The sequence below is a fragment of the Desmodus rotundus genome, chromosome 4 (genome assembly GCF_022682495.2).
Source record: "Desmodus rotundus isolate HL8 chromosome 4, HLdesRot8A.1, whole genome shotgun sequence".
Lineage (NCBI taxonomy): Eukaryota > Metazoa > Chordata > Mammalia > Chiroptera > Phyllostomidae > Desmodus > Desmodus rotundus.
The window spans coordinates 86,840,655-86,854,387 of record NC_071390.1 but is presented as its reverse complement, the minus strand read 5'-3'; the positions used below and the strand labels follow the sequence as shown (position 1 = coordinate 86,854,387).

Genomic DNA, 13,733 nt, shown 5'->3' with positions numbered 1-13,733 from the left:
GCAGACATGGAATGAGCTGGTTTCTAACCCATATGTGATGGATAAAAACTTGGGAGTGGTATCTCAGGAGAGAGCAGGCTTAACCTCACACCAGGTGTCCCAGCCCAGGGTTTCAGTGTCAGGAAGATAAGTCCCCACGACTTCTGGCTGCAAAAACCAGCGAGGATTGAGTTGGTGGAAGAAACCGTTGGAGCCCCAAGCAGTTCTCTTAAAGAACCCACATACAGACTCACCTACTGAGACACTCCAGAGCTCTGAGCTCCAGAGCTGTAGTTGCAGCTTGAAGGGCACCAGGGACATATAGGGAGAGGATTCCATGTCTGGCATCTGGGCAAGCAGATGCCATTGTCCATTTTCTGAGCCCTCCCCCTGCAGAGTCATGGAGCCAGCAGGATGGTACCATATTTGAGACTCCATCAACCTGCATAATACTGTTTGACCTGCCTTAGGGATCCACAGAGACTCTGCCCCAACCAATGTATGAGCCCACTCAAGCTGCTTTTCCATATGAATGGCTGGTCTTGTCTCATACGCCCAAAGTCTTAACAAGCAACAGCCAGCCTCAGTGAGCTCCAGGCTAGGCACTAGTAGCAGCAAGATTAGTTTCATAACTTGGCTTTGCCTGGGAATCTCCAAGCCCAGCACAAGTAGCAGCCTTTTCAAGTTGCTTTATAGCTCAGGAAGGGTGGCCTAGGCAAAAGACAGGTGGGTACTGACATTGGCCTGTACCACCAAGAAACCCCAGGGCCAGTGTACTCAGTGGGCAGCTATAGAGCACTTCAGAGCACTATAACTCTGCTCCTGCATAGCTGATCTTCCATGGAGGGTGGAGGGTGGTAGTCAGTGGTCACAACCAGTCCTTGAAGCTGACTGGCCTGGGTAAATCCCTCCCATTGATCTGTGAAAAGCAACCAAGGCTCAATTACAAGAGGAGGGTATACTCAGCCTACATGAAGGGTGCACCTCGAGTACCAGCTTGGGTGATAGGGGAGGCTGTGCCACTGGACCCTACAGGACACCTACTGCATTAGGCCACACTACCAAGGCACGGAGTCAAAAGCAGCTCTACCTAATACATAGAAACAAACACAGGGAGGCTGCCAAAATTAGGAGATGAAGAAACATGGCCCAAATAAAAGCACAGATCAAAATCCAGAAAAGAGCTAAAGGAAAGGGAGATAAGCAATCTATCAGATGCAGAGCTCAAAACACTGTTTATAAGGATGCTCAAGAAACTTAGTGAGGACCTCAGCAGCATAAAAAAAGGTCCAGTCAGAAACAAAGGATTCACTATTGAAATAAAGAACAATTTACAGGGAAACAACAGTAGAGTCCATGAAGCCAAGAATAAAATCAATGATTTGGAATATTAGGAGGCAAAATACAACCAATCATAAAAACAAGAAGAAAAAAGAATCCAAAAATATGTTGGTAGTGTAGGCAACCTCTGGGACAACTTGAAGAGGTTCAACGTTCACATCATAGGGATGCATAAATCTACAAGCCGTCCAGAGTTTTTGGCTGTTTCCTCTGGGATCGGCTATGCACAGGATAGGTCAAGCTGTACTACAAAGAGGGCTTTTATCAGCACTGGGTCCAGGGTGAGTCAGCGAATGTCCCAAATCACCACAAGTTCTGTCTCTGCCTGTCTCTGTCTGTTGGCCTTCTGTCTATCTAAGACAAGTCATTGACTCATCTGTTTGTGGTATGGCTTCTGGCAGAATCAGACACTGGGACTCCTGAATGTCCTGTGAGAGGTGTCTTTCAGAGTGAAGAGAAGATGGTGGGAGTGTTCCCCTGCTCTCCAGCCACTTGTCTGAGTCTGTCTGGGATTATTTCCCTTAACTCAGCAGGGTGGAGCCCCAGGTGGGCTAGTGGGTGGAGCCTCCAGAGCCCAGACTCTTGGTCTGTCTGATACCAGGTGGGTGTTTCTGTGGCTCTCCCATGAGGGCAATGTGCCAGTCTGTTCCTGGGAAAGGGTATGAAATGGCTGTGCCCTACTGCCAGTCTCTGACACCCCCTGAGTCTGCATATGTTGCTGTCTACTCAGCAGATTTTAAGATATAGGATGTGAGAAATGAAAGAAGAAAAGGAAAGAGAAAAACCCAAAACAAAACAGAAAAAAAAAAAAAGGAAAAAGGAAAGAGATGCAGGTTGGGGTGAGCAGGGTTCCAGAGGTTGGGGCAGGTTGTCTCCCACAGGGTGGGGTAATTGCTTTTCCCCTGGGAGGGGTTTGCTTTTTCTCAAGAAAGATGACTGCTAAGGTGTGGAGGTATAACCCAGCACAGAAATCCCCACAGCTGCTCCTCCCCACCCCTCCCCAGTGCCTCCCATTCCAGACTGTCCTCGCACAACTCCATTCTGTGCTGCTTTCCCTTTGCCCAGGCCCAAGGTGGGTGGCTGCAAACACAAAATCTGTGCTTTGGCTCCTTTAAGAAATAAAGAAAAAAAAGGAAAATTAAAATTAGTGGCTTTTTCTCTAGCAGTCTCCATTTCTCCCAGCAGACAAAAACCCTGTGGCCCTTCACTGCTGGATGCTACATGGGCAGTTGATCCTGGCACTGGTGCTCCGTGCTTCGGAGCCCTTTCTGGGGCCCAGGCTTCTTTCCTTTCAGGGGGAAGCTCCCACTGGCATGCTGTGACCTTGGCCCAATGCCTGTGGGAGTGGGGCCATCCCCTTTCCTGTGCCTGCCCTCCCTTCCTACCAGTCTCTAGTTGGTTTCTTGCTGTCCTCGGTTAAAAGTCTCTTTTCCAGGTAGTCTTTGATTATTTATTTTGGTGGCTGTTCTCCTCTTTGGTTTTATTTACAGTTTGGTTCTACAAGGTCATGCAAGAAAGCCTTCCTACTCTACGCCATCTTGTGACTCTGTAGTGTCAGTTTTTAAGTCTAATTTATTTTGAGTTGTTTTTTTGTCAGTGGTGTAAGTCAGGATCTGTTTTTATATTTGTATATCTAATTTTCCCAGCACCATTTATTGAAGAAACTGTCTTTTCTTCATTGAGAATTCTTAGATCCCTTGTCAAATATTGCTTGACTATATTTTCGTGAGTTCTTTCTGGGATCTCTATACTGTTCCACTGACTTGTTTTTATGCCATTGCCATGGTGTTTTGATTAATATGGCTGTATGGTGTAGCTTGAAAGCAGGAAGTGTGATGTCTCCTGCTCTATTTTACTTTGTCAGGATTGCTTTGGCTATTCAGGGTCTTCTGTGGTTCCATAAAATTTTAGGATTTTATTTTTACTCTGTAAAAAATGCCATGGTAGTCTTGATAGGGATTACATTAAATCTATATATGTTTTTTGGCAGTATCGACATTTTAACAACACTGATTCTTTCAATGTGAACATGATGCCTTTTTATTCATCTGTGTCTTTGTTGATTTCTTTTGTCAGTGCCTTGTAGTTTTTAGAATAGAGATATTTTACATTTGGTTAAGTTTATTTCCAAGTATTCATTGCTTTTGATGTTATTGTAAGTAGGATTTTTTTTTTCAGTTAATTCTTGGTTAGTGCATAGAAATGCTACTGATTTTTTTAAAGATTTTATTTATGTATTTTTAGAGAAAAGGGAAGAGAGGCAGAGAGAGAGGGAGAGAAACATCAGTGTATGTGAGAGACATTTACCAGTTGCCTCTGGATCAGGGGCCTCTTGGGTGTGTCCCACCAGGGATGAACCTGCACCTCAGACGTGTGCTCCAACTGGGAATTGAACTGGTGACTCCTCTCTTTGTGGAACAATGCCCAGCCAACTGAGCCACACTGAACAGAGCTGTTACTGAAATTTTAATGTTCATTTTGTATCCAGCAACTTAATTGAATTAATTGGTTAGATCTAACAGTTTTTATGTGGAATGTTTAGGATTTCCTACATAGAAAATCATGTCATTTTCACAGAAATTGAGAAAAGGCCGACAGTGACCAGAAGGGAGAGGGGAGGGAATTTCAGGGGAAAAGGGTGAAGGGTTTGTAGGAACAATTAAAAAGGACACATGGACAATAACAGGGGGTGGGGTGGGGTGGTGGAAATGGGAGGGTGGTGGGGAGGGCTGGGGGTCAGGCTGGAGTGGGGGGGAAAGTCAGAGAACTGTACTTGAAAAACAATAAAATTAGAGAAGAAAAAAAATGAGCACATAAAAAAAGAAAATCATGTCATCTTCAAATACAGACACTTATACTTTTTCCTTTCCAATTCTTACACTTACTTCTGTCTTTCTTTTGCCTTTTTATTATTATTAATTTTTGCCTGATTGCTCTGGCAAAGATTCAATACCATGTTCAATAGGAGTCATGAGAGTGGACACCCTTGTCTTGTTCCTGATCTGAGAGAAAAAGCTTTCAACTTTTCAACGTTAAGAATGCTGTTTTCTGTGGGCTTATCATACATAGCTCTTATTAGTCCTTTAATGCCTAATTTGTAAGAGTTTTTATAATGAAGAAATGTTGAATTTTGTCAAATATTTTTTCTGCATCTATTGAGATGATCACATGATTTTCTCTTTTATCTTTCTTAATGTGGAGTATTATATTTACTGATTTGCATTTGCTGAGTCAACCTTGCATCTCTAGTATAAATCCCACTTAATCATGGTGAATGAACCTTTTAATGTGTTGCTGAATTCAATTTGCTAGTAATTTATTAAGAATGTTTGCATTTATATGTATATCAGGGATATTGATCTGTGGTTTTATTATCTAGTAGTATCTTTTTTAGCTTTGGTATCAGGGTAATTTTGCTTTTTTATTAAAATAATTAATAATCTATTTCAGGCAGTAGACGGCTCCTAGCACTATTTTTTTTAGTGGATAAGTGAAACATATATCTAAACACCTTGAGTACAGGCAGGTTATCATTTTGTCTTCACATTCTAACTACAGGACACCCAATTTGGCGGATGCAGGGAACCGACATGTAAGTGTGTGGCATATGCAGAAATGAAACTGGTAGACACGTAATGTAATAAAGTTAACAGAAGGGTTTTATTAAGGAATACTTTATTACTGCATATCGGAAATTAAGAGACGCTTAGTGGCAAAGAAAGCGAGTGTAGGAATCATGTCAACTGGCTGATGAAATCATCATCACAACTTCCAAGAATCTGGAAATCACATTGCTTTATGCCCAATTTAAATACATGTGTAAACCAATCTATCACCAAGACAGTCTCAGAGCAAATTGTCAGAATAAAAGCAGTCAGGTACCACACAACGTACTTATTGTTTTAAATTTTATTTTGCAGAGGAATTATGCATATTTTTGTAATTGCCATGCTTAAGTATATCAATCTTTTCTCAAAATATTAGTCAAGTGGTGAAATTTTCATTGAATAAAATCACTCTTCTTATCAAGAAATCAAGAGCCTCATAAGAAATTATATGATGGCATTCAATATTACTTAAAAATTGTAATTTCCAGAGTAATTTACTGTTTCTTATATTTCTTAGTAATTTTTAGTTTCAGGGAATAGAAAACATTATTATAAATGTTTATAACCTCAGATCCATATTAATTAGAATACATCAAGTGGTTTTTTCCCTGTAAAACAGGTCCAGCTAACTTAGTTGCAAACATCTTATATTCCTAGAAACAGGATTTTGGGAGAGACAATTGATAATAGGATTACATATTACTCAGACATTACTTATATATATGTATATATGATTAACTACAAAATAAAATGTATATTATTTAAAAATGTAGGACAAATAAATTTGTATTCGCCATTTAATTTTAACTCCTGAATAAGAAAATTTAAATCAGCTGTAATTTTTGTCCATAGATAGAAATATTAAAACTAATTTTGTAAAGATCTTGTTTGTTAAATGTACAGGGTCCAGCACAAATAACACCCCTTTTTTATTACAAAGTATTTTATTATAAAATCATAAGTATATAATTCTGTAACAGAACAATAGCACACTCAAGCACAACATATGACATTTTAGGTGAAATATTCAAATTAAAACTATACATTATTATGCCCATATTATTACTCTACCACCCACACTCAAGCAGGCATTACTTCTGCTGGACCCTGTATATAAGGCAATGCAAGCATAATAAATTCACTGATGTCTATATCAATATCCTCAGAAAATAAGGGAAAGAAATGATAAGGTAACCTGATAACTAGGATATTTTCATCTATTTTATGTTTTTTTCATGTCAGACACTTCATTGGCCCTCTTATTTAAAAAATATAATGAAATTATTTTCAGAGTTTTCCCAATTGCCTTTAAGGAAAGAAAATTAAGATGTCAGATTTTTTTTGGAGGTAAACTTGAAATCAAGTAAGTGTCTTCCTCTCAGGATTCTATCTTTATTGGTCTAAACATCAATAATTGCTCTAAAATGCTTTAAAATGAGTAGTATACTGGTTTGCTAAAGTAGATCATTGCTTATATTTTTTTATGTCAGGCAACGGCAATGGCATTTTAAAAGTAAAGGGCACTGAGACAGTATATATTTTCTTGAATCTCTCTTCCTCTTGGGAGGGAGCCTACTTTGGAAGTACACATAGTATAAAAGGGAAGAGCAAGAGTTATGGAATCCATTTTAATTAAACATACCGGCTGTGTGCCCTCAGCAAATTACTTAACCTTTCTAATCTCATGTATGAAGTGGGTAAAGCAGTAGCAAACTTACTAAATTGTTGTAAGCTGAAATCCAATGCCGTGGACTGGATGTTTGTGTTCCCCCAAAGTAATATGCTGCTGCCTTAACCCCAGTGTGATGGTATTTGGAGATGAAGCCTTTGAGAACTAGTTAGGTTTTAGATGAGGTCGTGAAGATGGGGCCCCACAATGGGGTGGGATCAGTGCCCTTATAAGAAGAAGAACAAAGCACACCTGGTTCTCTCTCTGCCATTAAGAGCACAGTGAGAAGGACACAACTGTCTGTGACCTAACGCTCCCAGCTTCCAGAGCCATGGGAAATGAAAGGTTGTTGTTTAAGCCATCTGGCCTGTGGTATTTTGCTGTAATAACCTGAGCTTACTTAAGCAAGGAGGTGATGCTTAGAAAGGATGAGATGCAGAAAGCTCCTTTTCTTGAATTTTATGTTCAGGAGGAAAATGTATTTTTTTAAGATTAAAGTGATGAAGTTACTAAGGCTACCTTGAAATTTCTCTAGAAAGAACTGTGATATGTCACATCTGAAATCTCTTACTCAGGGGGAAGAAAGTCCCTTGGCATTGATGAAGACTTTTTGATGTCACAATTTCTGTGGGAAATTCTCCAAGTCCAAGATAAGATGAGTTGCCTTTATTCTCTTCCACACCCAAAAGTTTAATCTTTAAGTTTTGTTTTTTTGGCTCCATTATTTGGAACTACAACTGGGTTTTGAGGAAGATCAGATTGATTGTAAATAAACAGTTCATGGATATATCTAACTATTGGTGAAAGATCTTGGCCCAGATTAATATTTGAGAAACAAAAATTTGGCAGAGATAATGTATCTTGTTAGAGAAGTAGGCTTGTTTGTATGGCCGATAGTTGGCTGTTTGCTTTTATACTACAGTGTAATTCAATTTTTTATAAGAATCCAAACTAGCTCATATTTTCTATCATCCTTGCCATATCTTTATATATATAACCTAGAGTTGGCATGACAAAGAACATGGGGGGGGGCAAGAAAATGCTTAAATCCCAAGAGCAGTAAATTCCCCCCAAATATGATGTGATTAAACTATTTCCTACAAAAAGAAAGCTAAAATGTATAAAAAGGCCTGATAATAATGCCTTAAAAGAGTCAAGCCCCACAATGTGATAAACACCCTGGTGTGAATGAATCAGGGCTGCATTTAAACAGACATGACAGCAGGGGCAAAGCTTCTGGCCACAAGGAGTATGACTCAGTAATGCGGATGGCGATGACAGACTGTACCTTCACAGCCACCTTTCTTTTTGTATCTTGCTCTACACGTGGCTCAGCAGAGTTGTGAGGGCTTTTTTAAAGCACTTTCCTACTGCTGCAGATACTTGGAATGTAAAACTCAGAAGATGAAAAAGTGAGACAAAATTGAGATAAGATTATACCCAGTATTCCAAGTTACACACTGCAATGAAAATCTACTTCTTGATCGTGAGAACGATGATAATGAATGTGGTAATAAATATGGAGAAATAGTACTTGTCATTCAATAAACTGCTCTTGTTGTTCCATCGACAACTAAGTTCCTAAGAGAGTACTTGGGAGGACTAATGGAATGTGATCGTTTTTAATGGGGATGTGGTCCTTAAATACATAATTAAAAAATACTAACTTTTTGGGGGGAGAGGTATCATCTCTGTTAAACATATACAAGGCAATGAAAACAAAACAAAACCTGAAATTTACTTTGAATTCAGTTAACACTCAGAACACAGTGACAATGGGCAAGAATTAAATCTTGGGATATATAGGCCAAAACATAGGTCATAACCCAGATTGATCATGAAAATCTTTGTAAACATTTTAAGTTCAGTAAGTATGGGCATGCCTACAAATGCTTAATATTGATTAGCGGCTTGCTAGATATTTATACCTCAATCAATAAGTAACAAAAACAGCTTAAACAACCTGTGGCTCTAGGTTCTTACCCTGAGCATATTGATGCTTGTAGATTTATACCTTTAGCTTTGCAGCTACAGCTTCATGGTGTCATTTGCACAGACCAAGATGCTCCAAAGAAGCAAAAATAGATTGAGAGATAATTCAAAATTTCACTGTAACTCTGTTAGCATATAAAATTGTTTGAAAAAAATCACTGAGTTCATAGAAATACAGTTCCATGTTTCAACAATTACAAAAATGGGAACAGTTTATTTCAGGTAGAAACAGCTTTTCCTCAAGGATATCTCTTCTTAAATGTCCTTTAAAACACATTTTAAAATCAGAAGAGACAATTTGCAGCAGAAATTTTACAGGGTTACTTAGGCTTAGCTACACATATACATGCACAGAAGAAAGAGTAAGGGAAAGAAAAGAAAACTGCTCCCATCAGAAAAACAAGCACTTTCCCCCCGGGGTCCTGTCTTTGGATATGCACTGCCTTGGAGAAATGTATAAATCATTTTTGCACATGGAACTGTCTTAGAAAACTAGAGATTTTAGTACAAAGAAATCAGTTTGCTGAAAGAATGCCCACATGCCATAGTTTTGAGTTACTATACGTACACCAGAGAAACTTACAGAGGAGCCCTGTGTAGTTCCTGGTGTACATCAGCGTGGTGGGCTGACTCCTTCTCCAGGCCTGAGTCACACTTAGTATTACAAATAATATTGTAACAATGCTGAAAATACTGGTACAAAACAGCTTTAAGATGATATTTCCAAAAAATATCCCTCCTTTAAAAATTGAATTGTTTAATCCAGGTTTTCTTTTTTGAATGTTTCAGCTTTAAAAAAGGTTTTTCAAGAAAATACTAGTGTTTAAAACATCTCTTAAAATGTCTATTAAATGACAGATTTTCTTAAGTACATTATTTTTTACAAAGCATAATTCAAAAGTCTATCTTCTAGGAAAACAAAAGTATAAACTCCAGAAGTCTAAATAAAAAACATTATTTGTGATACATAGTTCTTCCATATCCTGGGAAAAAAATCCTTGACCATTTCATCATGCTAATTTATTTACAGAATTCAAATACTCCAGTAACATATATCATTTCAAGACAAATAAAACTGAATTATGCAATTAATAGTCATAATTTTCTGTTTTTCTATCATGACTTAAATATTGCCCAGCTCAAAATGTACATCTGCATAAATGTTATAGCTTCTAAACTATAGTGGAAATTTTAGATAGCAGTTTATTTAAGCCAAGCAAATTGTCATGTGTATCATTCTCTTCTAGCAGAATTACAAACACACAAAGGAAGAAAACATTTGGCAAACATTTTTCTTGATGCATGTGTGTCTTTCTTTAGAATTACAAGTATAGCATAAGCACTAGACTCTATACTCGTGTCAGTTCTAATCGAAGTTGGAAAATAGGTCTATGTTTCATAGTTAAAACTAGGGGAGGAATCTGATGACTTTCACCCAAAGCACAGAGCTCAAATATATTTTGTATTAGGAGATGCATTTCACATATTTAAGCAGGTCAATCAGATGCCATGCTCAAAACTGCTATCACAATTTCCCTTTATTCCTTTCATTTGCACAGGCTGATGGACTCTGTCTGTCGGAGAACGCAAGCAAAACAGATCATGCAGTAGATATGCCAAGTTTCAATTTGCATGGACTATGCCTAATGTGGAGACTTATATTAGCTTTTATCTTCATATAAGAAAACTGCAGCCATTGTGCCTACTGGTTGTTATTATTTATTTGTTTGTTTGTTCATTATTTATTTATTTATTTCTATAGCTGCATCCAGCTCTGGTACTAACTAGCCATAAAGAAATTATTAAGATTTATTGATCAAGTCATGTGCACTTAAGTGTAAAACATAATAGACCTTATTTGTTGAAGAGAAGTACTCACCATCACATGAGTTTTAAATACTCCTGTTAGAGATGTATTTCTAAAATAAGATTGCCAAAGTTCATATTCTTTAACTTTTCTTCCATATCTAGATGACTAAATAGTCAGAATATTGTGTAAGGGGCTGCCTAGAAACTGACTTTCTGTCCCTCAATTCATCATGTATGGATTGATGTATATACGGTAAACTTGAATACACATAAAAATAATTGAAAAATTTAAAAATACAAGGAAAGTGAAGTAAAATAGTTTTCTTAGGATGTTCCATCCATAAAACTTCTAAAAATATTCTGATATTGCCATGATCCAAAGAGCAAGCATGTCACACTTAATGAATCATCTGACCAGCTTTAGCCAATATTACCACCTCACTGCATTATGTCTTGGTTCTTCAACGTCAATAACAAAAACTAAAAACAACATTTTTTGAAGATCAGAGCTGCAATTCTGTATTCGGCTAACAATTGCTCAGTCTAAAATCCTTTGTGAGCAAGCATGAACTAAACATTTAGAGGTAAAAGAAATAGCCTTCCCTCCTCTGTTGTATGGTGAGATAAGCTTGAATGTATGTAACAGAGAGACAAAGGAATCTCTAGGTTACATGCAAGCAAACTTCATTCTTCAAATAAATACACCGCCAAATAGAAGACTTTAAAATCCCTCTTCTCTTCACCTTCTGTTAACTATGTCATTTAAAATTCTTTACAATTCCTTCATCTACTTGTTCCCCACATCTATTTTCACAGTAACACCATTCAGTGAGTAGAGTGCTATTTGATATTACTTTCTGGAACTTCAATGGATATCAGTGATTGATAAAGACAAAATAAATTATGAACTGTATAAACCTGCAAGATGGTCCCACTTATTATACATATATATAATAGTCGTCAAGGCTATCAAACCTATTTCAATTAACATGCTTGAACCCTTATTCTAAAAAAAGTGCACAATTCTTTGTAACAAAAAAAAAATAAAAAGTAGTAAGAAGTACATGACAATTTAAATGATCTATGAACGAGAAACACTGACCATCTTTATCCTATCCAGAGCCAGGAATAGGGTGATTTAATTACCCATCCTGTTGGCCTAGAGTCTGCAGTTCGGTGGTGTGTAAATTGTGATGGAGGAAAACATTCTTTCTGCTGTACATGTGTAAAGAGATTGGCCCCCTTGGTGGCTGTCCGAACCTGCCTGTGAAGGTTGAATGCTGTCGGGCCACAGCCGCTTGGTCCTTTGGTTTCTCTGAGAAGGTGGCGAGTCCTTCGGTCTTCGCTGGTGGCTTCAGAGAGTTCTGCCCAACAGTGGCCCTTAAGTTCTGGGTGACCTCTGAAGTGAGGGTTTCATAAGTTCCTCTTGAGTGTTTGATAACTTCCGCTAGCTCCTTGTCCTTCAAGAAACTACTTAAACATAGACTTGATAGCTGACAGGTCTTGCTTTTGTAGGGGCTTGTCGGGTCAGCTGACGGGTATCTAAAACGGTCCTCGGTGGGTGTATGCATTGCTCTTCTGTCCCTTGTGCTGAGACTTTGGCTCACAATTCGATTTCGATGTGTAGCCTATAATAAGGACACAGAAAGAAATGATGTTTAAAAAAATACATTCATAGCATATATAGATTACAGAGTGATATTTTGACATTTTGTGTGCAAACCCTTATATTTTCAACAAGCTTAAAGTAGCTTCTCCCTATTCAACATAACTCACCAGAGTGGAACTTTTTTTTTTTTTTTACCAAGGATGAACCTACATGTACATACCATGGTCACTAAATCCGTATTTACATTAGGGTTCACTGTTGGAGCGGTATACTCCATAGGTAGAGACACAGTTATAATGGTATTTATTCTTTATTTTAGTGGAGTATTTTGACTGCCCTGAAAATGTCCCCTGTGCTCTGCCTATTCATCTCTCCCCTGCTGCTCCTACCCCTGGCAACCACTGATTTTTTCCAAAATGTTATATATTTGGAATCATACAGTATGCAGTCTTTTCAGATTGACTGCCTTCACTTAGCAGTAAACTTTTAAGTTTCTTCCAGGTCCTTTCATGGTCTGATAGCTCATTTCTTTTTTTTATCATTGAACTAAAAATCATTTTGAAATTTGTAAAATTTCCTAAATTTGAATTCTATAGGTTTATCTGAGAATACAGATAATTTTAATAAGTAATGAACATCAATATATGAGCCTGTTAATTTTTTGTTAGATTTAATATACTACATTTACTTAAGTAGTTTTAGAATGATCAATATCATTATTTATATCAGCAAAGGGGTAATCTAGAAATTTAAGGAACTAAAAACAACATCACAACAATGACCTAAGGAAAACAATCAAGCACCTAAAAGGAATTTTAGCTTTTATTTTATTTAGGCTTTTGGATACACTTTATTAAACCAAGTCAGGTACACAAGTATACGGCATCTTCTTTCTCACAATAAGTTTATCCTCTAATAATAGAAACAAAACATAGCTCATTGAATCATGCTGTGGGGAAGCAAAGATTACAAGCTGGCAGCAGAATTGCTCTTGAAGAGAACACTGTCCTGGCTTAGAAAAATGCATTGAGCTAGAAACTGATCAGCTCTCATTGCTTTGGTGGCAAAAGTGTAGGGTTTATTGTTGATACTAAGCAGGAAAAAAGGGAAAAGAAAGAGAGAAGGGAGTAGAATATGTAACATACTAAAGTAGCCAAGGAAAATTTCTCTATACTTGACATCTAAATGGTATAGTTTTAATTGCTCCTCTTTCCATTGTTCCCTAGAATATTATTTTTGCAAACCTGATCTCCACGTTGAGCCCCAATTTCCTTATCTAGTCATCATCACTTTGATGAATTAATATGACTAATTTGACATTAAACAAAACCAAAAACACAAACATGATTTTGACTCTGAAACCTATTCTTCCCCAGATAGCCTTCTTCCCAATAAATGGCAGCACTGTCAGGCAAGCAGCTGGAAATGACCTGTGCTTTCTCTCTGTTCTTCATCCCCCTTTAAATCAGGTCCTTGCTCATGCACTGGAAATATGCAACCTCAAGTCGTCCGTCCCATTCTCTTATCTCCACTCTATCTCCTGACCCAATTCTTGGACACACAGTAAGCATTTAAAAATAAATATTTGCTGAATAAAGTTTATCTGCTTGAGATAATATATACTCTTTATTGAGTACGCATTATATGCCAAGCATTCTTTTAACGACATAACATATTTAAGCCTTCCAAGAGTCTTTTGAAGTAGCTTCTGTTACCATCATTATAC

At 37.6% G+C, this 13,733-nt stretch overlaps 1 protein-coding gene across 2 annotated transcripts in view; it reads right to left on the bottom strand.

Annotated features, from left to right (window-relative positions):
- Positions 1 to 4,983: 4,983 nt before the first annotated feature.
- Positions 4,984 to 13,733, bottom strand: part of CCSER1 (coiled-coil serine rich protein 1) — a 1,227,777-nt gene continuing 1,219,027 nt past the window's right edge. For both annotated transcript variants that reach the window (XM_045183762.3, XM_053923200.2), the window contains exon 11: positions 4,984 to 12,026. In XM_045183762.3, coding sequence (XP_045039697.2) covers positions 11,541 to 12,026 — 486 coding nt within the window. In that variant the 3' untranslated portion in view covers positions 4,984 to 11,540. The remainder of the gene's footprint in view (positions 12,027 to 13,733) is intronic.